Raw genomic sequence first — 23,407 nt, 5'->3', positions numbered from 1 at the left:
AGAGAAAAGGGAAACCCCTTGTACGCTGTTGGTGTGAATGTAAATTAGTAGTTATTGTGGAAAACAGCACTGAGATTCCTCAAAAAACCAAAAATAGAACTACCGTATGATTTGGAGATTCCACTTCTGGGTATATATCCAAAGGAAATGAAATCTGCACTCCCATGTTCACTGCAGCATTATTCATAATACCCAAGCTATGGAGTCGATCTAAATGTCATCAGTGGATAAATGGATAAATAATATATGGTACATATAATTAAAGGCACACTATTCAGCCTTAGGGGAGATCCTGTCACTCGAGATAATACGGACGAACCTGGAGAACATTATGCTAAGTGAAATAAGCCAGGCGTAGAAAGACAAATACTGCATGTCTCACTTATTTGTGGAATCTAAAAAAGTCAAATTCATAGAAGCAGAGAGTAGAATGGTGGTTACCAGGGGCTGGGGAGACAAAACTTGGGGGATTGTGAAGATGTTGGTTTTTACTTTATGATTATTGTTATTTTTTTAGATGGAGTTTTGTTCTTGTTGCTCGGGCTGGAGTGCAATGGTGCGATCTCAGCTCACTGCAACCTCTGCCTCCCAGGTTCAAGCGATTCTTCTGCCTCAGCCTCCCGAGTAGCTGGGATTACAGGTGCATGCCACCACACCTGGCTAATGTTTTGTAATTTTTAGTAGAGATGGGGCTTCACCATGTGATCCACCTGCCTCAACCTCCCAAAGTGCTGGGATTACAGGTGTGAGCCACTGTGCCCAGCCTGAGATGTTGATTAAAGGATGCAAAATTTCAGTTAGACAGGAAGAATAAGTTCAGGAAATTTATTGTACAACATAGTGACCACAGTTAATAATCATGTATACTTGAAAATTGCTGAGACAGTAGATTTTAAATGTTCTCACACAAAAATATGTGGAGTAATGCATATGTTAATTAGCTTGATTTAGCCATTTCACAATGTTTACGTATATCAAAACATCATGTTGTACACCATAAATATATTGGTTCTTTATTTGTTAATTTAAAAATAAAAAAGATCAGCCTTAAATAAAAGTACTCTGATATTCTAAAATTAAAGACTGTTTGTATTTTGAGAGATATAAACTGGCAAACCAAAAATAAAGAAATCCAAATACTAGTAAAACAAGGGAAAATATGCTCAACCTTCCTTAGTTCTTTTTTCCTACTTTCTTCCCTTCCTTATCCTCTCCCTATCTCCTACCCTTCCTCCTCTCCTCTTTCCTTTCTCCTTCCCTTCTTTCAGTCTTGGAGCTAATATTTAAAAATGCTAACAATTATTAATACATATTAATAGCAATACGTATCTTGTTCTTGTACTTTATGTATATTTACATATCTTTAGAAATGCAGAAATAAAAAGGAAAATGCTATTACCTGTGCCTCCTTTACAGTGAATCGCTACGATGTTTTCAAGATCTTGAGCCATCCACTCATTTACTTCCTTGGTGAAAACCACCATCTGACTGATTTCAAGTTTAAGATTTTTAGTTAAAATATTTTCAAAAAATCAAACCCAATATATTTAGCCCTCTTCTGATAGTCAATTTAGCATAAAACTTACTGTAGAGTGGGGACATTATGATCATCAATCATGATTCTAACGACCCTATTATGGAAGTGCTTAGGATCATAAGCTCTTTCACCTAAAATAAATAACGTGTATGTCATATCTCTATAGGGAATAACATGATAAATGAGGAAGTTATGAATAAGTTAACATATCTTATTAGAATTCCTTATCTATCTTCAAAAAGAGCTTTCCAAGTTGCTCCTGCCACTCTAAAATAAACGCAAGCGTTTCAAAAATGTAAGGATGGTAGTGGTTTATCCATCTCATATAACCTAAACTCAACTTATTTTAGTTTAATAGGTATAATTTTTAACTTTCTAGCAGACTATTCATTATATTATTTCAGGGTAGTTAGAAACCACACGAGGCAAATGTAGCTGACCAGAATGTTTGCCCCCTGAAAATGTCTATTGAGTATACAGGTAGAGGAAAAAATCAAGAGAGACAGGGTATTAAACTGGGTTACAACCTATTTTCTACAGTTTTTTGCTTTTTTCCCATCTAGACCCTTGCTCTCATCACATGCCACTGCTGATGGGTCAGAAGACTCATTTGTTAAATTGTCTATGTCCTCATAATGCAATCTGGCAAGAAAAACAGAAAGATTTTCCTAAACCTAATATCGCTAGAACAGATCTTCCCTAAAATGGTTTGCTTCCACTGCAGCCTCATTGGTCCTGCCAAAGCCACATCCTTCATATGGTACTTTGTGCTGCTGGGCTAACTCCTTCTACTAAATGGGGCCAGTCCAAGATGGGGATTTTTAAATTCATTCCTTGCCACTACCAAATACTTATGATTAAATGCAATCTAAAAAACAAAATCATCTTCTTACGTGCAGTAATCTGTTTTCTATCTACAGTAGCAAAATATAGAGTAATGTACATACTGCATAGATTGTAGACTCGATAGTGGTTTCGGTGTTTCTTATCTAGAAACCGCACAACTTCCTAAAAAAGACAAACACATATCTTACATATTTACATGGCACCAACATAAGCTATTTCCTAGGGGGAACCTAAAATGGTTATTACATTTATCAGTTTGTGTCTCACTAGCATCTTCTAGGGGAGATTCAGGGAATAAGAGGGTATGCAAATTTCAAGTTCTAATCCACTGTGATTTTTCAAATAGTCCACAAGTATGTTTGCCTACTCAGATGAGTCTCTATTGTAAATACACACTGTTTAAAGCTATCAGATAAGTAAATTAGCTGGTTAACTAACTTTAAGTAATTTGTTCTAAATCATTAATTCACAGTTAATATGGTTCTTGTTTAAATCTAATTCATATTCGTTCTTATTTAAATTTAATTCTGAATAGATACATCTTTAGAGAGTGATCTGCATATTACAGTCTACCTAAGCACCATGTAAACAAATAAATGCAAAAAGTATATAGTATGATTGTGTGTATGTGTGATAGAAAAAGATAAACATATCAAATTTTAAATAACTGGTAACAATATGGAGACTTTTTTGGCTCATTTGTTCTCTTTATTTTTTTAAATGAAGATATATGTGTACCTATAAGTGTGTGTGTATATATATATATGTATATATGTATAACCTTTAAAATGAAAAACAAATAGTAGTTATAATTTAAAATACAATCAATACCACTATATGAATCCAACTTTCAGTAAATACATCTTTCTGAAACATACACACACATACGTATATATCTCTGTGCAACAACAAAAATGACACAAAATTTTAAAACTGATTAGTATGGTACCCTCAGAGCAATGTTTACTGGCTTAATATTGAGAAAAATAAAATGAAGGTATCAAAGTCATCCATTTATTAAACTGGCTATCTCTGTTAAGAGGAAATAATAAGTCAAAAAGATGAACACTCTGAATCTGCATAGTGGGGGAGGCAAGGATAAATAGTTTTATATACTTCAGGTGTATCCTCCCCCCAGGTGATGGCTTTGTTCTTATCAATCTCTATGTTAAGATAATCCAATGGCCTGACCTGTCTTCCACCTGAAGAGACCATGGAGATTAGGCTCAGTCTTGTGCTTGCTTCCCTTTTCCACGGTGTGGCACTGGGCACACTTCTGAACAAAAATTTTCTTGCCTTTCTCAGCATCACCCATATTTAATTCTCTCTTTCATCACTGGCACTACAAAGGTTCCCGCTCAGAAGCCAGATGTCCCGCTCTATGTACCATATTTTCTTTATCTAATCTATCATCGACTGGCATTTAGGTTGATTCCATGTCTTTGCTCTTGTGAATACTGCTGCAATGAACATATGTGTGCATGCATGTATTTTTATAAGACAATGATTTATATTCCTTTGGGTATATACCCCATAATGGGATTGCTGGGTCTGATGGTATTTCTGCCTCTAGGTCTTTGAGGAATTGCCACACTGTCTTCCACATGGTTTGAACTAATTTACACACCCACCAACAGCATTTCTTTTTCTCTGCAACCTTCCCAGCATCTGTTATTTTTTGGCTTTTTAATAGTAGCCATTCTGACTGGCATGAGATGGTATCTCATTGTGGTTTTGTTTGCATTTCTTTAATGATCAGTGATGTTGAGTTTTTTTTCATATTTTTGTTGACTGCATGCATGTCTCTTTTGGGAAGTGTCTGTTCAGATCCTCTGTCCACTTTTTAATGGGGTTGTGTTTTTCTTGTAAATTTAGGTTCCTCATAGACTCTGAAGGAGATATTACCAGTGAAGCCTGAGAAACAGCAAAGATGGCAGCCAGCTCCTTGCTTTGGAAGCTCCATCCCAGGGGGATACTGACCTGTAGCCAGCCCGCACATACCTGCAAGAGGTGGCTGGAGACCCCTGTTGGGCATACTCACCCAGTCAGGAGGCATGGGATCAGGGACCCATCCAAAAAAACAGTCTGGCTGCTTTGGGGTAGAGCAGGTGTGCTGCACTGTGAGGGATCCTTCCTCCTCCGGACCACCTGTATTCTCCAAAGCCAGCAGGTTGGAGTGGCTGAGTTGACCAAACTGCAGAGGTGGCAGCTGCCCCTCCCACCAGGAGCTCCATTTCAGGGAGAGATCAAAGCTCTGTCCATAGAACCGTTGCTGGAGTGGTTAAAGCCCCTACAGGGATTCCTGCCCAGTGAAGAGGAATGGATTGGGGTCCTGCTTAAAGAGGTAGTCTGGTCATGATCTGGCAAGCCAGCTGTGCTGTGTCATGGGGAACTCTTCCTTGTCCAGACTGTCTGTATTCTCCATAGCTGGCAGGCTGGAGTGGCTGAGTCTATGAACCACAGTGATGCTGGCTGCCTCTCCCCACCTCCCCGGGAACTCAGACCCATCTGAGGTGGATTCCAACCTGCTGCTGTTGGCAGGCTAGGATTCCAAGCCAGTGGGTCTTAACTTGTGAGGTGTCAAGGAAATGGGGCCTGCAGAATGATGCTGCCTGGCTCCCTGGATTCAGCCCCCTTCCCAGAGATACGTATGGACAGATTTCCCACTGTGCTGAAGATCCCCGGGGCTAGAGTGTGTAAAACTCCTGGGTTTCTGTGTGTGCCTGAGCAGCTGATGTGCCCAGACTCCATCCAGGTCTGTGTATCAGACCCACAGCCCTGGTGGCATGGGCTCACAAGGGGATCTCTTGATCCACGGCTTGCAAAGATCCATGAGAGAAACACGGTTTCCCAGGCAGGACTGCACACTCACTCACAGCTTCCCTTGGCTGGGAGTGGGGGTTCCTTTGGCTCCATGCCGCCCCCGGCTGGGCCATCGCACTCCCTGCCTGCTTGTCTTCATTCTCCATTGGTCAACCTGTTCATCCAGTCAGTCCCAATGTGAGAACCTGGTTATCTCAGTTGAAGGTGCTGAATTCCCTCGCCCCTTTTCATTCTTCGTGAGCACTGCAGACTGCAGCTGCTTCTAATTGGCCATCTTGCATCACTCTAAACATTTCTTTTTTAGCCCTAGTTCTTAATTCCTATAGACCTTGGTTTATCACTAGTTTCTTGATAAAACAATCCGTCCACGTTCTCTAGTCATGGGATGATGACTCAGGCCAGGTATCCAGGACATTTTCTGGGAAGTAGCTGAACTTGCAGCCCTGTCCTGTTCAGAACTGAGCTAACACACTGCAGAGAGGTACTCCTTCCACCTCTCGGCAACTGATAGCAGCCCTAGATAGTTATATTTTATTGAGGTATAATAAGTATTGTAAATTACATAAAATTAAACAATGATCCTTTCAAGCTGGCATTTCACAGTAAACAGCATTATATGTTTGAAATTAATTTAGTCATCCACAGAGCCTAAAGCAATATGCCCCGACTATAATTTAGGATCTCAACCTAAGAAAACACATTTTGGGTTACGGCATCCCCATCTTTCTTCCCTATGGTAGACTATCAAAAACGGCCACAATTCTTTATAATTCCTTCCATCAAGAGTTGGAGTTTATTTTCTACTCCTTGAATCCAGACTGGTAGTGTAACTTGCATTGTCCAATAAAATGGGGTAGAATTAATATATAATTTTGAGCCTGGGCCTGAAGAGGATTTGCATTGTTTTGTTGCCGCTCCTCAGACTCTTGCCTCTGCCATCATGTGAACAGGCCTGAAGTAGCCTACTGGAGAACGAGAGACCACATGGGACCATTCAGCCAAGTCAGGTAATATTCTTTCCTTTCATTTAAAAAATCTGTTTCCTTCATTCTTTAAAAATATTTTTAATTGACACATAATACTTGTTCATATTTATAAGGTAGAGACGGATATCTCAATACTTGTATACAATGTGTAATGATCAAATCAGGATAATCAGCATATCTATCACCTCAAATATTTATCATTCTTTGTGTGGGAACACAACATCCTCTCTATTTAAAAATATACTATAAATTATTGTTAACTGTAGTCACCCTACAGCACTACAGAACACCAGAACTTATTCCTATCTGTAAGCTTAAATCTGATATTTCTTTGTTGATTTTCTGTCTAGATGATCTGTCCAGTGGTTAAGAGTGGGGTGCTAAAGGCCCCAACTGTTACTGCATTGGAGTCTATCTTTCCCTTTAGACCTAAAAATATTTGCTTTGTTTATCTGAGTGCTCTAGTGTAGGGTACATACATATTTACAATTATTCTATCTTATTGCTAAGTTGATGTCTTTATTATTATACAATGACCTTCTTTGTCTCTTCATACAGTTTGACTTAAAGTCTGTTTTTATCTGATAAGTATGGCTACCTCTGCTCGCTTTTGTTTTCTGTTTGCCTGGAATATATTCTTCTATCCCTTCACTTCCAGTCTGTATGATCCTTTACAGGTGAAGTTAGTTTCTTGTAGGCAGCATACAGTTTGGTCTTTTTTTTTTTTTTTTTAAATCTTGGCAGCCAACTCTGTATCTTTTAATTGGGAATTTGATCTGTTTACATTACATTCAAGGTTACTATTAATAGATTAGGTTTTATCCTGTCATTTTGTTCATTTTTTTCTGGTTGTTTTGTATACCCTTTGTTCTTTTCTTCACCTTTTTTTTTTTTAATCTTTGTGGTTTGGTCACTTTCTGTAGTGACAAAGTTTGATTCCTTTCTCTTTTTCATGTGTATATCTGCACTACAGGTGAGTTTTACACGTTTGTGTGTTTTGACAATGGTAATCATCCTCTTACTTCCAGATGTAGAACCACCTTAAGCAGTCCTTGTAAGTTCAGTCTAGTGGGAATGAATTCCTTCAGTTTTTGCTTGTATAGGAAATACTTTATTTCTCCCTCATTTCTAGGGGATAGCTCTACTAGGTATAGTATTCTTGGTTGACAGTTGTTTTTTCTTTTTTTCCTTCAGTACTTTGAATATATCATCCCATCTTATTGTCTACTGACCTGTAAAGTTTCCACTGGGAAATCCACTGCTAATCAAATGGAGTTTCCCTTATATGTGACTTGATGCTTTTTTCTTGCTGTTTTTAACATTTCCTTTTTTTTTTTTTTGGATACAGTCTTGCTCTGTCATCCAGGCAGTAGTGTAGTGGTGTGATCTTGGCCCACTGTAACCTCCACCTCTTGGGTTTAAGCAATTCTCATGATTCAGCCTCCCAAGTAACTGGAACTACAGGTTCACACCACCACACCCAGGTAATTTTTTGTATTATTAGTAGAAATGCGGTTTCTTCATGTTGGCCATGCTCACCTTGAACTCCTGGCCTCAAGTGATCCACCGGCCTCAGCCTCCCAAAGTGCTGGGATTACAGGTGTGAGACACCGCACCTGATGAATATTCCCTCTTTTTGACTTTTGACTACTATGCATCTCAGAGAAGACCTTTTTGGGTTGAATCTATTTGAGAACCTTTGAGCTTCCTAGATTTTGGCCATATCTCTCCCACGTCTGTTTTTAAAGCTCTTTATTGTTTTTTTTTTTTTTTTTTTTTTGAGACAGGGTATCACTCTGCCACCCAGGCTGGAGTGCAGTGGCACAATCTTGGCTCACTGCAACCTCCACCTCCTGGATTCAAGCAATTCTTGTGTCTCAGCCTCCCAAGTAGCTTGGATGGCAGGCATGCACCACCAAACCCAACTAATTTTTGTATTTTTTAGAGACAGGATTTCGCCATGTTAATCAGGCTTGTCTTGAACTGCTGGCCTCAAGTGATCCACTGCCTTGGCCTCCCAAAGTGCTGGGATAACAGGTGTGAACCACTTCACCTGGACTCTTGATTGTATTTTTATTTTATTCCTTAAATTCTTCAGCTCCACAATCTCTGTCTGGTTTTTAATGATATATATATCCTTGTTGAATTTCTCATAAGATCATAAATTGTTTTTCTAATTTCATTGATTTGTCTATCTGTATTCTCTGTATCTCATAGTTTCCTTAAGATCATTATTTTGAATTCCTTCTTAGCCATTTGATATACTCTTTAAATTTAGGGTCTGTTAATGGGGAATTATGGTGTTTCTTTGGAGGTGTGATGTTTCCTTGCTTTTCACGTTTCTTGTGGCCCTAAACTGATTTTTTGCACATCTGGGGGAACAGTTGCCTCTTCCAATGTTAGGGAGTTTTCACAGAGAAATACTTTTTCCAATAGTTGTCTCCTATAGTGTTCATTGAGTAGGGTGCTTTGACTTTGGATCTGGGTGGGTGCAGTAATATAGTCTTCAGGTGACTTTTTTGGCTGTAATCAGCATTCAGTGGTGTCTGTGAGTGCCTCAGTGGCCTGATGGTGAGTGTTTGTGGAGACAGTGGTATGGCTTTTCTTGGTGTGAGAGCCATCATTCAGATTAGTTCTCAGGCCTTAGGCATATGCATGCTAGCTTCAGTGGCTTTGCTAGTTGTGGGGTACTGCCAACAGCAGGGCAGGCACCAGGCAGGCCAGTCCTCAGTGCCTTAGAAGTGCATGCGGCAAATGGGGGCTCTGCTGGTGAAGGGGGTGGGGCTGTTGGCAGCAGTGTGTGCCAGATGGGATGGGCCTTGGGCCCTGGGGGTGCATTTAGCATGCAGTGGCTCTGTCAGTCGAGGGTAGCCAAGTCATTTTAGACTAGCCAGTCCTCAGATGACCCAGTAGCTGCCCACAGATACATGAATGAGCTTAGTTGAGACAGGAAATCCTTTCTGCACCTAAATTGGACAGTTAAGCCCATACCAAATTCACAAACCACAGTATCATGAGCCAAATAAATAGTTGCTGTTATAAGCCAGTAAGTTTTGGGGTGGTTTGTAACCACTGGCACAATTGTAACTGGTATCAATCCATTATGATTTTTTTCCTTGAAAGAGTACATTTTTAAAAGAATACTGCCATATCTGGGTCAGTATTAAACTTATGACTACACAGTCTACATTCACCAAGAAATGAGTATTTGTCAGATAAAGACCCTTACCTCGATTGGATTTCTATAGAAAGACTGCCTTCCAGAAAATGGAAATGACATAGCAATAATACGTTCTAAAAGTCAAAATCATCACTATTACAAACATTATTATAGATTTCATATAACATACAAAAAAATTAACTTATACATGATCAGACTCCATTTTCACAGAAAAAAACCTTTTAAGATTGAGGTTGACAGAAAAGAGCTAATACTCAGGATAATCAAGTAACAAATTATACAACACAATGACCATTAAACTGCCATGGAGTTCTTAAGTCTCCACTAGTTCTAACTGTATGCCATGTATTTATGATGGCCTCAGTCTGAAGTTCCCCCTGTTCTTCGAATTTATTTCTTATCTTAAATACCACAGAAAATCCAAGATTTCTGGGCACCAGTGATGGTGGGAACTCCCAAGGTGCTTTGCAGCCCTCTGACGCAGAAAACCTGAGATCTACAAAGCACTGACCTCATTCTCTGGGATTCTAGGATAAGAAGAAGTCTCTGTGGGATCCTTGGGACTCAGAAATAACTACTAGAGGTTAATAAATTGAAACTCAAATGGAGTCAGCTGAAAATCCATTCAAGTTCCTATGCTGCAACTGAGTAGTCCTGAATTGAGAAGACATGCAGATCTTCCATTGCCAGGGCTAAACCACAAATATGTCACACTATCACAGTAGCATATATCCTCATGAATAAAGAATATTTTGAATGAATGTGTCTTAGATGAGGCAAAAAAAATACAATTACAAGAAAAAGTGAAGTAATACAAGTAAATCAACGGTTAAGTGTCACAAACCTGTAACGTAAGTGAGGTCTAGGTCAAATCCATCCCTTGTGTATCGCCTTTTGTTTTCTGAAACCTGACAGTTTAAAATCATCATTAGTTTGTGAAACACTCATCAACATAAAAATAAAAAACATTAAATAGTATAGATATCAACCCTTGTCAATGGGTCCCAAAACACAAAATATTTTTGCGAATCATAAGCATGTTTTGCCCACTTACCCGCCTTCTTAACAGCTTTTCAAGTTGTCTTTTTTGATGAAACAGATGAAAAATTCTTAACAGAATAATAAGTCGTAGAAGTCGAAGTAAATGTGTCCATCTAAGAATAAATTTAAAAGATCCATTTTTGCTTCAGAAACAGAATTTTATCAATATAAACTATGTCTAGAGCAGCAGTTGTTAACCAGAGGCAATTTTCCCTCCTCTCCCCAGTTACATACCTAGGGGATATTTGGCAATGTCTGGAGGCATTTAGGTTTTCACCACTGGCGTGCGTGCGTGTGTGTGTCTGTGTGTTACTTACATCTAGTGAATAGAGGCCAGGAATTTTGCTAAACACCCTACAATTAATATAACTGCTCACCACCCTCTTATGACAATGATCTGGCCCAAAATGTCAGTAATGCTGAGGCTGAGAAATTCTGGTCTAGAGAAATAGTGATACAATAGACTCTTAGCATCTGTAAATTTAATTTTGGGATTTAAGTCTAGCATTTTCAATTTTTCCACATCAAAACAAATCGATTATTCTTGTTCATCTTTGTTATTCCCATGAGTAACAGATGTTCACTACAGCTGCTACTACACATCAGGGAGGCAACAGATTGAGATACTTCTGAAGTGTGCTAGCTGGAATCTCCCCTACCATCAGAACCACCAAAGCAGAGAACTGATGGTCTGGACTGGTGCTTCTCTGATTTGGGCACACATCAATAAGAGCCACCTGGAAAAGCTTGTTAAGCTGCAGATTGCTGGGTCCCAGAGATACTGATTCAGTGGGTCCAGGGTGGGGCCTAAGGTATTTTTCTTCTTATATTTCTAGCAAGCTGTCAAGTGATGCTGACGTTTCTAGTCAGAGGACCACATTGGCTGAGGTTATTTTCAAATAACTCCAAAAGCCTATCACTTAACATGCTTTTAGTTAGGGCCTGAGCTGTAGTCCAGGGAAGCTAGGGTACAAAAAGAAACCAGCTATTTGACCCATGAACAAGCTTAGGAAGCCACCATCTACATCCCAGTATACATTTGCTCTTTCATTTTCCTCATTGTCACAGTAAAAAAAAGAGTCACCAGGGCTTCATATACTCTTTAGTTTCCCAATCCCTAACACTTCTAACTTTGCCTAAGCTTTCTTTGTTTCTACCACAACTATACTGCAAAACTCTACTATTGTGTTGCCACGTATCATTTCCTAGTTTCTGTTCTGTTTGCTATTTTTTAGAAACTCATGATTGAAGTCACTCTAATTTTGCGTATGCTCAAATAAATTCCCTCTTGGCTGTAGGAAAAATCCAGACAGAACATTATGTGTAAGGGATTTGTAGTTGAAGCACAGAGGGGAATTGTTTTCAATATAAATTTTTTTGATATAGCAGATATTAAACTGATAATAATATTATACTTGATCTTAGCCAAAAGGCCAAAAAATGATACAAATGGGAATTTGACGAGAACTTCAAAATGTAGAGAAGTTAAAGTTAGTACAAGAGTAAAAGTCCTTCTTTGGGGTACTGCATCTTCTTTATTCCATTAATGGTACTTAGCCTGTATACTCTTCACCGGTCCCTAAATATCACAATCTTTTAGTTTCAAAGTATGTGGGAATTTACCTAAACATTTCATTTTAAAGCAATGTATTTGGTATAGAATGAGAACATTTGAAGTTGAAAAGATTATATAGAATAAAAGGCACAGAAAATGCTAAAATTAATGAAAAACTTTAAGAGAGGTAAGTCTTATGTTTCATACCTGGGAATATTCCTAAGCAACTTAATGTCAAAAAAAAGTAAACGACATCAACCAGCAGAAGAATCACAATGATGGCAGTATCTAAAATGTTAAATAAGTCAGAAAAACACTGCTGTCTTCTGTAATATAAAACAAAAAAATAAGTTCATTCCCCCCTGCAAGAAGAGATAGGAATATTTAAAGACCACAAACTATTGACTCATCCCCATTAAGAATTCTACTATCAAGGATTATTTAAAATGTATTTTCTAGAGTAGACTAAGGGAAAAATATAACATTCATGGGAAGTTTTCAAACAATAAAATTATATTCATCATTTGACACTTATATGTGACTAAAACACCAACATGGCAATTCAAACATAATAAGAGATATAACTAAATGCGTAATAATCACCCTCATTGTGGACAATGGGGTATCTATCCCCTCAAGCATTTATCATTCATGTTACAAACAATCCAATTACACTCTTTCAGTCATTTAAAAATATACAATCAAGTTATTGTTGACTATGGTCAATCTGTTGTGCTATCAAATAGTAGGCATTACTCATTCTATTTTTTTGTACCCATTAACCATCCCCACCTCCCCACCCCCAAGCCCCTACTACCATTCCCAGCCTCTGATGACCATCCGTCTACTCTCTAGGTCTATGAGTTCAATTTTTTTTTTTTTTTTTTTTTTTAGAGCCCCATAATAAGTGAGAACATGTGATGTTTATCCTTCTGTGCCTGGCTTATTTCACTTAACAAACATAGTGATCTCCAGTTCCATCATCCATGTTGATCCAAATGACAGGATCTCTTTTTTTTTTTTTTTTTTTTTTTTTTTTGAGATGGAGTTTCACTCTTGTTGCCCAGGCTGGAGTGCAATGGCATGATTTCGGCTCACTGCAACCTCCACCTCCTGGGTTCAAGCGATTCTCCTGCCTCAGCCTCACGAGTAGCTGGGATTACAGGCGCCCGGCACCATACCCAGATAATTTTTGTATTTTTAGTAGAGATGGGGTTTCTCCATGTTGGTCAGGCTGGTCTCGAACTCCCGACTTCAGGTGATCTGCCCACCTCAGCCTCCCAAAGTGCTGGGATTAGAGGCATGAGCCAGTGCACTTGGCCAGGATCTTATTGTTTTTTATGGCTAAATAATACTCTCTTGTGTATATGTACTATATTTTCTTTACCCCTTCATCTGTTGATGGGCACTTAGGTTGCTTCCAAATCTTAGCCATTATGAACAGTGCTGCAACAAACAGGGAATGCAGATATCTCTTCTATATACTGATTTCCTTTTTTGTGGGTATCTACCCAGCAGTGGGATTGCTGGATCATATGGTAGTTCTATTTTTAGTTTTTTGAGTAACCTCCAAACTGTTCTCCAATTGGTTCCACTAATTTACATTTCCATGAACAGTGTATGAGGGTTCTCTTATCTTCACATCTTTGTCAGGATTTGTTATTGCCTGACTTTTGGATATAAACCATTTTAGCTGGGGTGAGATGATATCTCATGGTAGTTTTCTACACTGAGAATTTCTCTAATGATCAATCATGTCAAGCATCTCTTGATATGCCTGTTTACCATCTGTATGTTTTGAGAAATGCCTATTCAAATCTTATCCTCATTTAAAAAATTAGATTATTAGATTTTTTCCTAGAGAGTTGTTTGAGCTCCTTACATATTCTGGTTATTAATCTCTTTTCAGGTGGGTAGTTTGCAAGTATTTTCTCCCATTCTGTGGGCTGTCTCTTCACTTTGCTAATTGTTTCCTCTGCTATGAAGCAGTTTTTTAACTTGATGTGATCCCATTTGCCCATTTTTGCTTTGGTTGCCTGTGCTTGTCAGGTATAGCCCAAGTAATTTTTGCTCAGACCAATGTCCTGGAGATTCTTCCCAATGTTCTCTTGTAGTATAGTAGTTTCATTGAGGTCTTAGATTTAAGTCTTTAATTCATGTTGATTTGATTTTTGTATATGGTGAGAGGTAGGGGTCTAGGTGTATTCTTCTGTATGTGTATATCCAGATTTCCCAGAACCATTTGTTGAAGAGATGTCTTTTGTTCAATGTATGTTCTTGGCACATTTATGAAAAATGAGTTCACTGTAAGTGTGTGTGGATTTGTTTCTGGGTTCTCTATTCTATTCCAGTGGTCTGTGTGTCTGTTTTTATGCCAGTGCCATGGTGTTTTCGTTATATAGTTCTGTAGTATAATTTGAAGTCAGGTAATGTGATTCCTCCAGCTTTGTTCTTTTTGCTTAGAATAGCTTTGGCTATTCTGGGTCTTTTGTGGCTCCATATAAATTTTAAGATTGTTTCTTCTATTTCTGTGAAGAATGTCATTCATATTTTGACAGGGAGTGCATTGAATCTGTAAATTGCTTTGGATAGTATGGACATTTTAACAATATTGATTCTTCCAATCCATGAACATGGAATCTCTTTCCATTTTTTGGTGTCCTCTTCAATTTCTTTCATCAGTGTTTTATCATTTTCATTATAAAGATCTTACACTTCTTTGGTTAGGTTAATTTCTAGGTATTTAATTTTATTTGTGGCTATTGTATATAGGACCACTTTTTAAATGTCCTTTCCAAATGGTTCACTGTTGACATATAGAAATGCTACTGATTTTTGTATATTGATTTTGTATCCTGCAACTTTACTGAATTTATCAATTCTAATAGTTTTTTTGGTGGAGTCTTTAGTATTTTCCAAATAAAATGTATCATCTGCAAACACAAGGATAATTTTACTTCTTCCATCCCAATTTGGATTTCTTTTTTTATTCCCTTTCTTTCTCTTCTATAATGGCTTTAGCTAGGACTTCCAGTACTATGTTGAACAACGGTGGTAAAAGTGGGCATCCTCATTGTGTTCTAGATCGCAGAGAAAAGCTTTTCATTTTTTCCCCATTCAGTACGGTAATGACTGCGGGTCTGTCATATACGGTTTTTATTAAGTTGAGGTATGTTACTTCTATACCCAGTTTTTTTAGGGTGTTTACCATGAAGGGATGTTGAATTTTATCAAATGTTTTTTCAGCATCAACTGAAATGATCTTATGGTTTTTATCCTTTACTGTGTGGATATAATGTATCACATTGATTGATTTACAAATGTTGAACCATCCTTGCATCCCAGAGACACATCCCACTTGTCATGATGAATGATCTTTCCCATATATTGTTGAATTCAGTTTTCTAGTATCTTGTTGAGGATTTTCGCATCAATATTTATCAGATATATTAGCATGTTTTTGGTTTTGGTTTTGGTTTTTGGGTTTTTTTGTTTTTATTTTTATTCTTTTTGAGACTGAATCTCACTCTGTCACCCAGGCTAGAGTGCAGTGGTGTGATCTCAGCTCACTGCAACCTCTGCCTCCCAGGTTCAAGTGATTCTCTGGCCTCGGCCTCATGAGTAGCTGAAATTACAGGTGCCTGGCACCACACCCAGCTAATTTTTGTATTTTTAGTAGAGACGGGGTTTCACCATATTAGCCAGGCTGGTCTCGAACTCCTGACCTCCAGTAAACCACCCACCTCTGCCTCCCAAAGTGCTGGGATTATGGGAGTGAGCCACCACTTCCAGCCTACATGTGTCTTTATGGGAGAAGAGTGTTTCCTGTAGGCAACAGAGCAATGGGTTTTTTTATTTTATTTATTTTTGAGCTGGAGTCTTGCTCTGTCACCAGACTGGAGTGCAGTTGCACCATCTCGGCTCACTGCAACCTCTGCCTCCCGGGTTCAAGTGATTCTCCTGCCTCAGCCTCCTGAGTAGCTGGGACTACAGGTGCGCACCACCACACCCTGCTAATTTTTGTATTTTTAGTAGAGACAGGGTTTCACCATGTTTGCCAGGATGGTCTGTAGCTCTTGACCTCATGATCTGCCTGCCTTGGCCTCCCAAACTGCTGGGATTACAGGCGTGAGCCACCACACCTGGATGGGTCTTGTTCTTTCATCCATTCATCCACTCTATCTTTTGATTGAAAAGTTTAGTCCACTGACATTCAATGTTATTATTGATAAGTAAGGACTTACTCCTGCCATTTTGTTATTTGTTTTCTGGTTGTTTTGGGGTCTTCTCTTCCTTCTTTCCTTCCTGTCTTTCATTAGTGAAGGTAATTTTCTCTGGTGATATGATTTAGTTTCTTGTTTTTTATTTTTCGTGTATCCATTGTTATATTTTTTGGTTTGAGGTTACCATGAGGCTTGTAAATACTATCTTATAATCCATTATTTTAATCTTATAAGTTTTCATAAACAAGTAAAAAGAAAACTAATAAAAACTCTACAACTTAGTCTCCCTATTTTTTAACTTTTTGTTATTTCTATTTGTATCTTATTATACCATCTATGTCTTGAAAAGTTGTAGTTAATATTTTTGATTGGCTCATAGTTTAGTCTCTCTACTTAGAGTAAGAGTAGTTTATACATCATAGTTACAGTGTTATAACATTCTGCATTTTTCCGTATACCTACTATTACCAGTGAGTTTTATACCTTCAGGTTGTTACTTATTGCTCATTAATGTCCTTATCTTTCTGATTGAAATACTCCCTTTAGCATTTCTTCTAGGACAGGTCTGGTGTTGACAAAATCCCTCAGCTTTTGTGTGGAAAAGTCTTTATTTCCCCTTCACTTTGAAGGATATTTTCACTGGATACACTGTTCTAGGGTAAATGTTTTTTTCCTTCAGCACTTTCAATATGTCATGCCACTCTCTCCTGGCCTGAAACGTTTCTACTAAAGAGTCTGCTGCCAGATATATTGTAGCGCCATTGTATATTATTGGTTTCTTTTCTCTTGCTGCTTTTAAGATCCTCTTTTTATCCTTGATCTTTGGGACTGTGATTATTAAATGCCTTGAGGTAGTCTTCTTTGAGTTACATCTGCTTCGTGTTTTATAGCTTTCTTGTACTTGGATATTGATATCTTTCTGTAGGTTTGGGACGTTCTGTTACCATCCCTTTGAATAAACTTTCTACACTCCCCACCTCCTCTTTAAGGCCAATACCACTTATATTTGTCCTTTTGAGGCTATTTTCTAGATCCTGTAGGCAGGCGTCATTGTTTTTTATTCTTTCCTTTGTCTCCTCTATGTATTTTGAAATAGCCTGTCTTCAAGCTCATTAATTCTTTCTTCTGGTTTATCAATTCTGCTATTAAAAGACTAATGCATTCTTCGGCATGCCAATTACATTTTTTGGCTCCAGAATTTCTGCTTGATTCTTTTAAATGATTTCAATCTCTTTGTTAAACTTATCTAATAGAATTATGAATTCCTTCTCTGTGTTATCTTGAATTTCTTTGAGTTTCCTTCCTCAACACAGCTATTTTGATTTCTTTGTCTAAAAGGTCACATATCTCTGTTTCTACAGGATTGGCCCCTGGTGTCTTATTTAGTTCATTTGGTGAGGTCATGTTTTCCTGGATAGTGTTGATGCTAGCAGATATTCTTTGGTGTCTGGGCATTGAAGAGTTAGGTATTGATTGTAGTTTTCACTGTATTTATTGTAGTTTTCACTGTCAGGGCTTGTTTGTACCCATCTTTCTTGGGAAGGCTTTCCAGATATTTGAAAGAACCTGGATACTGTGATCTAATCTCTATCTGCTTTAGGGGGCACCCCAAGCCTCCTAAACTCTGGTTCTTGCAGACTCATAGTGGTACTGCCTTAATGGTCTTGGACAAGATCCAGGATAATTCTCTGCATTACCAAAAAGAGACTCTTGTTTTCTTCCCTTACTTTCTCCCAAACAAACAGAGTCTCTCTCTCTGTTCTGAGGCACCTAAAGCTTGGGGTTGAGTGACATAAGCACATCTGTGGCCACCACTACTGTGACTGCATTGGGTCAGACCTGAGGCCAGCACAGCACGGGGTCTTGCCCAAGACCTGCTGTAACCACTCCTTAGCTATTGCAGGAGTTTACTGAAGGCCCTGGGGCTCTACAGTCATCACATGGTAAAAACAGCCAGGCCTGTGTCCTTGCCTTCAGGATGGCAAGTTCTCCTAGCCTCCAGGTGGATCCACAGGTGCTGTCTGGGAATCAGGGCCTAGATCAAAAACTGTAAAAGTCTACCTAGTGTTTTCTTGTGCTATGGCTGAGCTGTCACTCAAACCACAAGATGCAGTCCCTCCCACTCTTTCCACCCCTGTCCAAAGGCAGAGGAACATCAATCCATGGCCACCTCAAACACAGGACATGGGGGGGGTACTGCCAGACTACCACCAATGTTCTCATAAGGCCCAAAGGCTCTTAAGTCAGTTTGTAGTGAATGCTCCTGTTAATTATTTTAAAATGTTTTTTTTTTTTGAGATGGAGTCACCCTGTCACCCAGGCTAGAGTGCAATGGCATGATCTCAGCTCAGTGCAACTTCTGCCTCCCAGGTTCAAACGATTCTCCTGCCTCAGCCTCCCAAGCAGCTGGGATTACAGGCAACCACCACCACATCCAGCTAATTTTTGTACTTTTAGTAGAGACGGGGTTTCACCATGTTGGCCAGGATTGTCTCGAACTCCTGACCTTGGGATCCTCCCACCTCAGCCTCCGAAAGTGCTTCTTATAAAACTACAAAGTAGCTTAATGCATTATAAAAATAATCAAACTTACCCTTCTACAAATACTCGAAGAAGAACATCCATGAGAAAAAATAAGGCAATAGCTAGAGAAATAGAACGATACTCCAAAGGAATATAAAGTTTGCTGTCAGTGAAAATTAGGTCAGCAAGGACGAGAGTGACATCCAGTAAGACCAGGAAAACTCCAAATAGTCTAAAATAAACAAATAAGTAAATAAATAAATGCAAAGATAAAGGGGCATTTGTCCCTGTAGCTATACTATATTTAAGCCACTGATCAGGTACCAAAATGTTATTATTTAGTATTAAGCTGCCCAGTGGCAGGAAAAACTGTAATGCCTTAGAATCTCAGAAAAATCACTGTTTTCACCCAATAGAAGAAGTTCTTAATAAACAAAATTCTCACCAAACCACTTCACAAGATATTATTGTGGCCTTTTACAGTAAACACACCAGGCCAACACCTCAAGAGAGAAAAGTAAAAGTGAATTGAAATCACCTCTCTGTTTACAAACTCTTCTTAAAATTTGCGAATTTCATAAGAAGTTTATACCAATTTCTCATAAAAAATAAACCCTCATTAATCTGGATAATTCTAAAGAATTTATTAATAAAAACCAAATGAAAGCATGAGTAACATAAGCTCTTAAAAGACCAAGATTTTTCATCAGTGACATTTTCAACAAGCACATGATTTCATATTTATGGGTGCTTCTAGCAGAGTGATGGACACATGAGTCTTGAACTCTAAAGTACCTCCTGCCACTTGCTGTTACATATTCTAAATACATTCTCCATAAATTGATTAGACTATTTGCCTAGTCTATGAAGGTGAATTCGTCTTTGAAGTACTTTTTTAAAAACTTGCAGCTCAAATTCAAATATTATTAATTCAAAAGGAAACAATTATATTGCATAAATCTATATCATAGTATGAAATCTTACTCTTATGTAGAGAAGAGTCTAAGTAAATTGTTTCCAAAATTGAAGAGTAATTCCTGATGTATACGGTACTAATAAAACACTTTATTAATAATTATAGAATTTTAACATTTGATTTTCATTAATCTTACTTTTGCAGATGGAAGAAAAACAATATTAATATATTACTATTAATCTTAGGCAAAAGCCATTTATTTGCAATTCTTAATGTTCAGCTTAAACCAAAATTCCATGATAAATTAGATTACATTAGATGGGGCACATGGCTACTTAGCAACTGATGGACAGTGGAAATGCTTTTTTGTTATTTCAGTGTTTCTCATTGAAGTATTAAGTCTCATATATATATATGTATGTATAGATATATATGAGACTCATATATTTTCTTTTCTTTTCCTTTTTTTTTTTTTTACATGGAGTCTTGCTGTGTCACCAAGGCTGCGGTGCAATGGTGCAATTTCAGCTCATTGCAACCTATGCCTCCTCGGTTCAAGCGATTCTTCTGCCTCAGTCTCCTGAGTAGCTGGGATTATAGGCACCCACCATTATGCTTAGCTAACTTTTGTATTTTTAGTAGAGATGGGGTTTCACCATGTTAGCCAGGCTGGTCTTGAACTCCTGACTTCATGTGATCCGCCCACCTCGGCCTCCCAGAGTGCTGGGATTACAGGCGTGAGCCACCGTGCCCAGCCAAGTCTCAGATATATTTAATACATGGTGTTTTCTATGTCTCACATACCCAAATGCAAAGGATGATACAATTGAATGCACAATTTTCTTAATCTTGCTGCTGCAAAAAGAAGTAAAAATAAAATTAATCAGATTTCTTCTAACATATATTGTAAATTTAACCAAAAAACAAAGGGCCTTATAAATATAATTTCAAAAGAAAATTATTCAGAAGTTGTATAACAAAATGCTTTTTACTAATAGCTAAAATTTTATTCTTCCTGCTCCATGAGTATTTTACTTGTTTACTATGCTATCCAGAATATATGCAAATAAGACAGTAAACTTTGGATGTTTAGTAACATTTCCATTGCATGCAAAGCTCCAACCCCAACTTTATGGCAATACTAAACTTAAACTTGTGGTCATCATCTCAAGGAGTATAGCATGAAGACAGAAAAGGGTGGTAGAAGAGAACTGTATTTTAATGCCAGCCTGGGCAAATCATCAAACTTTGGCCAGATCTCAGTTTCCACTGCAATAAAATAAGGTGTTTCAGGAATGAGCATAGGGAGTAAATGGTGCTCTTGTCATCTCCTCAAACTAGACACCTAGTGAACAGATACACATTAGCAAGAGTCGCATATGAGGTTGCAAACGAACTTCAGAGGTAAGACATTTTAGTAAGATATACTTAAAAGGAGAAACACCCGAAAGACTGGGCTCCTTCCATTAATCAAAGGAAGGAGAACCTGTTTGATGGAGCCTCCAATAATGCCTCATTTTACCTTATGGCTGGAGACAAGGTAGCTCATGAGGAACAATTTTTTTTGTCCTACTGAAGCCTCCTGTGTTGGAGGCTCTTCAGGAGAAGAAGCCTCCAACACAGGAAGCTTCAGTAGGAGAAGACTTCAGGAAGTTTCTGTCATACTGAAGCCTCCAACACAGGACTCAAATTCCACCCCAAGAGCCATGAATCCTAAGACAATGCTCACAGCCTGTGCCTAAGACGGGAGAACAAAGAGGGCAGATACTGAGCAGAACTGGGGCACTGACAATTGGCCTTTGACATGAACAGACATTTCTCAAAAGAAGACATGCATGTGGCCAACAAACATATGAAGAAAAGCTCAATATCACAGATTAGAGAAATGCAAATCAAAACCACAATGAGATACCATTTCACACCAGTCAGAATGGCTATTACTAAAAAGTCAAAAAATAACAGATGCGGGCAAGGTTGCAGAGAAAAAGGAACACATATACATTGTTGGTGGGAGTGTAAATTAGTTCAGTCACTGTAAAAAGCACTATGGCAATACCTTGAAGAGCTAAAAGCGGAACTATTTGACTGAGCAATCCCAATACTGAGTAGATACCCAGAGGAATATAAATCATTCTACTATAAAGACACATGCATATGAATGTTCACTGCAGCACTATTTACAATAGCAAAGACATGGAATCAACCTAGGTACCCATCAATGACAGATTGGATAAAGAAAATGTGGTACATATATACCATGGAATACTATGCAGCCATAAAAAAGAATGAGATCATGTATTTTGTGGGAACATCGATGGAGCTGGAGGCTCTTATCCTAAGCAAACTAGTGCAGAAACAGAAAACCAAATACTGAATGTTCTCACCTATCAGTGGTAGCTAAATCATAAGGACTTATGAACACAAAGAAGGAAATAGACACTGGGGTCTACTTAAGTGGGGAGGGCAGGAGGAGAGAGAGGAGCAGAAAAGATAACTATTTGGGTACTGAGCTTAATACCTGGATGATGAAATAATATGTAAAAAATAAAAAAAAAACCTCCCTGACACAAGTTTACCTATGTAGCAAACCTCACGTGTACCTCCAAACCTAAAATAAAAGTTAAAAAAAAAACATTGGCCTTTGATGAATGATGTTAGGTTAACCTTGGATAAAGGAAATCCCCAATCCTTCTAATCTTCCCCTCTCCACCTGGACCCACCACCTCCACCCAGGCTTGGAGAGCTAAGGCTGATGTAGATGGAGGATCAATTGGCCAAAAGAGGTGAATTCTCTCCTCAAGTTGCCATTCCCTTACTACAAGAACCTCTGATCCCACACAGTCTACTAGATCTCTGGGTATCAAGGAAATGTCATAAATCTGAACTCACTTGACAATGTCACCATACAGAACCAAGTCTGACAGATTACGAAGGCATGAAGAAGTGGCTTGGGTGGCTTTAGCCCCTTAATCTGTTTCAGTGTACCCTGAAACTATACCAAGTAAATACACAATTGAGACTTTTTTGCTTAAAAAAAGAGTACTATGTAAATGAAGCTTCAAGCAGTTATGTGCAGAGTTTGCAGGGAAATAACTATGACTCAGTAAATCCATATCCAGGAAAAGTACTGTTCACACTCGGGAGCAACAGACAGACACTCCAACATGAAGCAACACGAAGCATAGCCTCCATGTACCTTTCCTAAAAACAATTACTCAAAGTGCTTGAGTCAGCTGAGCAATGAATCAAAATGAAGAACAAAAATGTAGCAGGTGACCAAAAGCAATGGCAACAAAAGCCAAAATTGACAAACAGGATCTAATTAAACTAAAGAGCTTCTGCACAGCAAAAGAAACTACCATCAGAGTGAACAGGCAACCTACGGAATGGGAGAAAATTTTTGGAATCTACTCATCTGACAAAGGGCTAATATCCAGAATCTACAAAGAACTCACACAAATTTACAAGAAAAAAATCAAACAACCCCATCAAAAAGTGGGCAAAGGATATGAACAGACACTTCTCAAAAGAAGACATTTATGCGGCCAACAGACACATGAAAAAATGCTCATCATCACTGGCCATCAGAGAAATGCAAATCAAAACCACAATGACATACCATCTCACACCAGTTAGAATGGTGATTATTAAAAAGTCAAGAAACAACAGGTGCTGGAGAGGATGTGGAGAAACTGAACACTTTTACACTGTTGGTGGGACTGTAAACTAGTTCAACCATTGTGGAAGACAGTGTGGCGATTCCTCAAGAATCTAAA

The 23,407-nt window shown here is 38.3% G+C and overlaps 1 protein-coding gene and 1 pseudogene across 1 annotated transcript in view; both read right to left on the bottom strand.

Moving 5' to 3' along the window:
• Positions 1 to 1,225: 1,225 nt before the first annotated feature.
• Positions 1,226 to 23,407, bottom strand: part of LOC134757391 (putative tyrosine-protein phosphatase TPTE) — a 40,313-nt gene continuing 18,131 nt past the window's right edge. The window contains 10 exon segments of the mRNA XM_063699343.1: positions 1,226 to 1,488; positions 1,587 to 1,668; positions 2,485 to 2,545; positions 9,422 to 9,486; positions 10,218 to 10,281; positions 10,428 to 10,527; positions 12,177 to 12,213; positions 12,216 to 12,295; positions 18,786 to 18,947; positions 20,436 to 20,486. Coding sequence (XP_063555413.1) covers positions 1,344 to 1,488; positions 1,587 to 1,668; positions 2,485 to 2,545; positions 9,422 to 9,486; positions 10,218 to 10,281; positions 10,428 to 10,527; positions 12,177 to 12,213; positions 12,216 to 12,295; positions 18,786 to 18,947; positions 20,436 to 20,486 — 847 coding nt within the window. The 3' untranslated portion in view covers positions 1,226 to 1,343.
• On the bottom strand, positions 11,748 to 11,859 carry LOC129528481 (uncharacterized; annotated as a pseudogene).

Source organism: Gorilla gorilla, chromosome 17 (assembly GCF_029281585.2).
Source record: "Gorilla gorilla gorilla isolate KB3781 chromosome 17, NHGRI_mGorGor1-v2.1_pri, whole genome shotgun sequence".
Lineage (NCBI taxonomy): Eukaryota > Metazoa > Chordata > Mammalia > Primates > Hominidae > Gorilla > Gorilla gorilla.
Note: the sequence above shows the minus strand (reverse complement) of the source record. Positions and strands in the feature narration are given on the sequence as shown.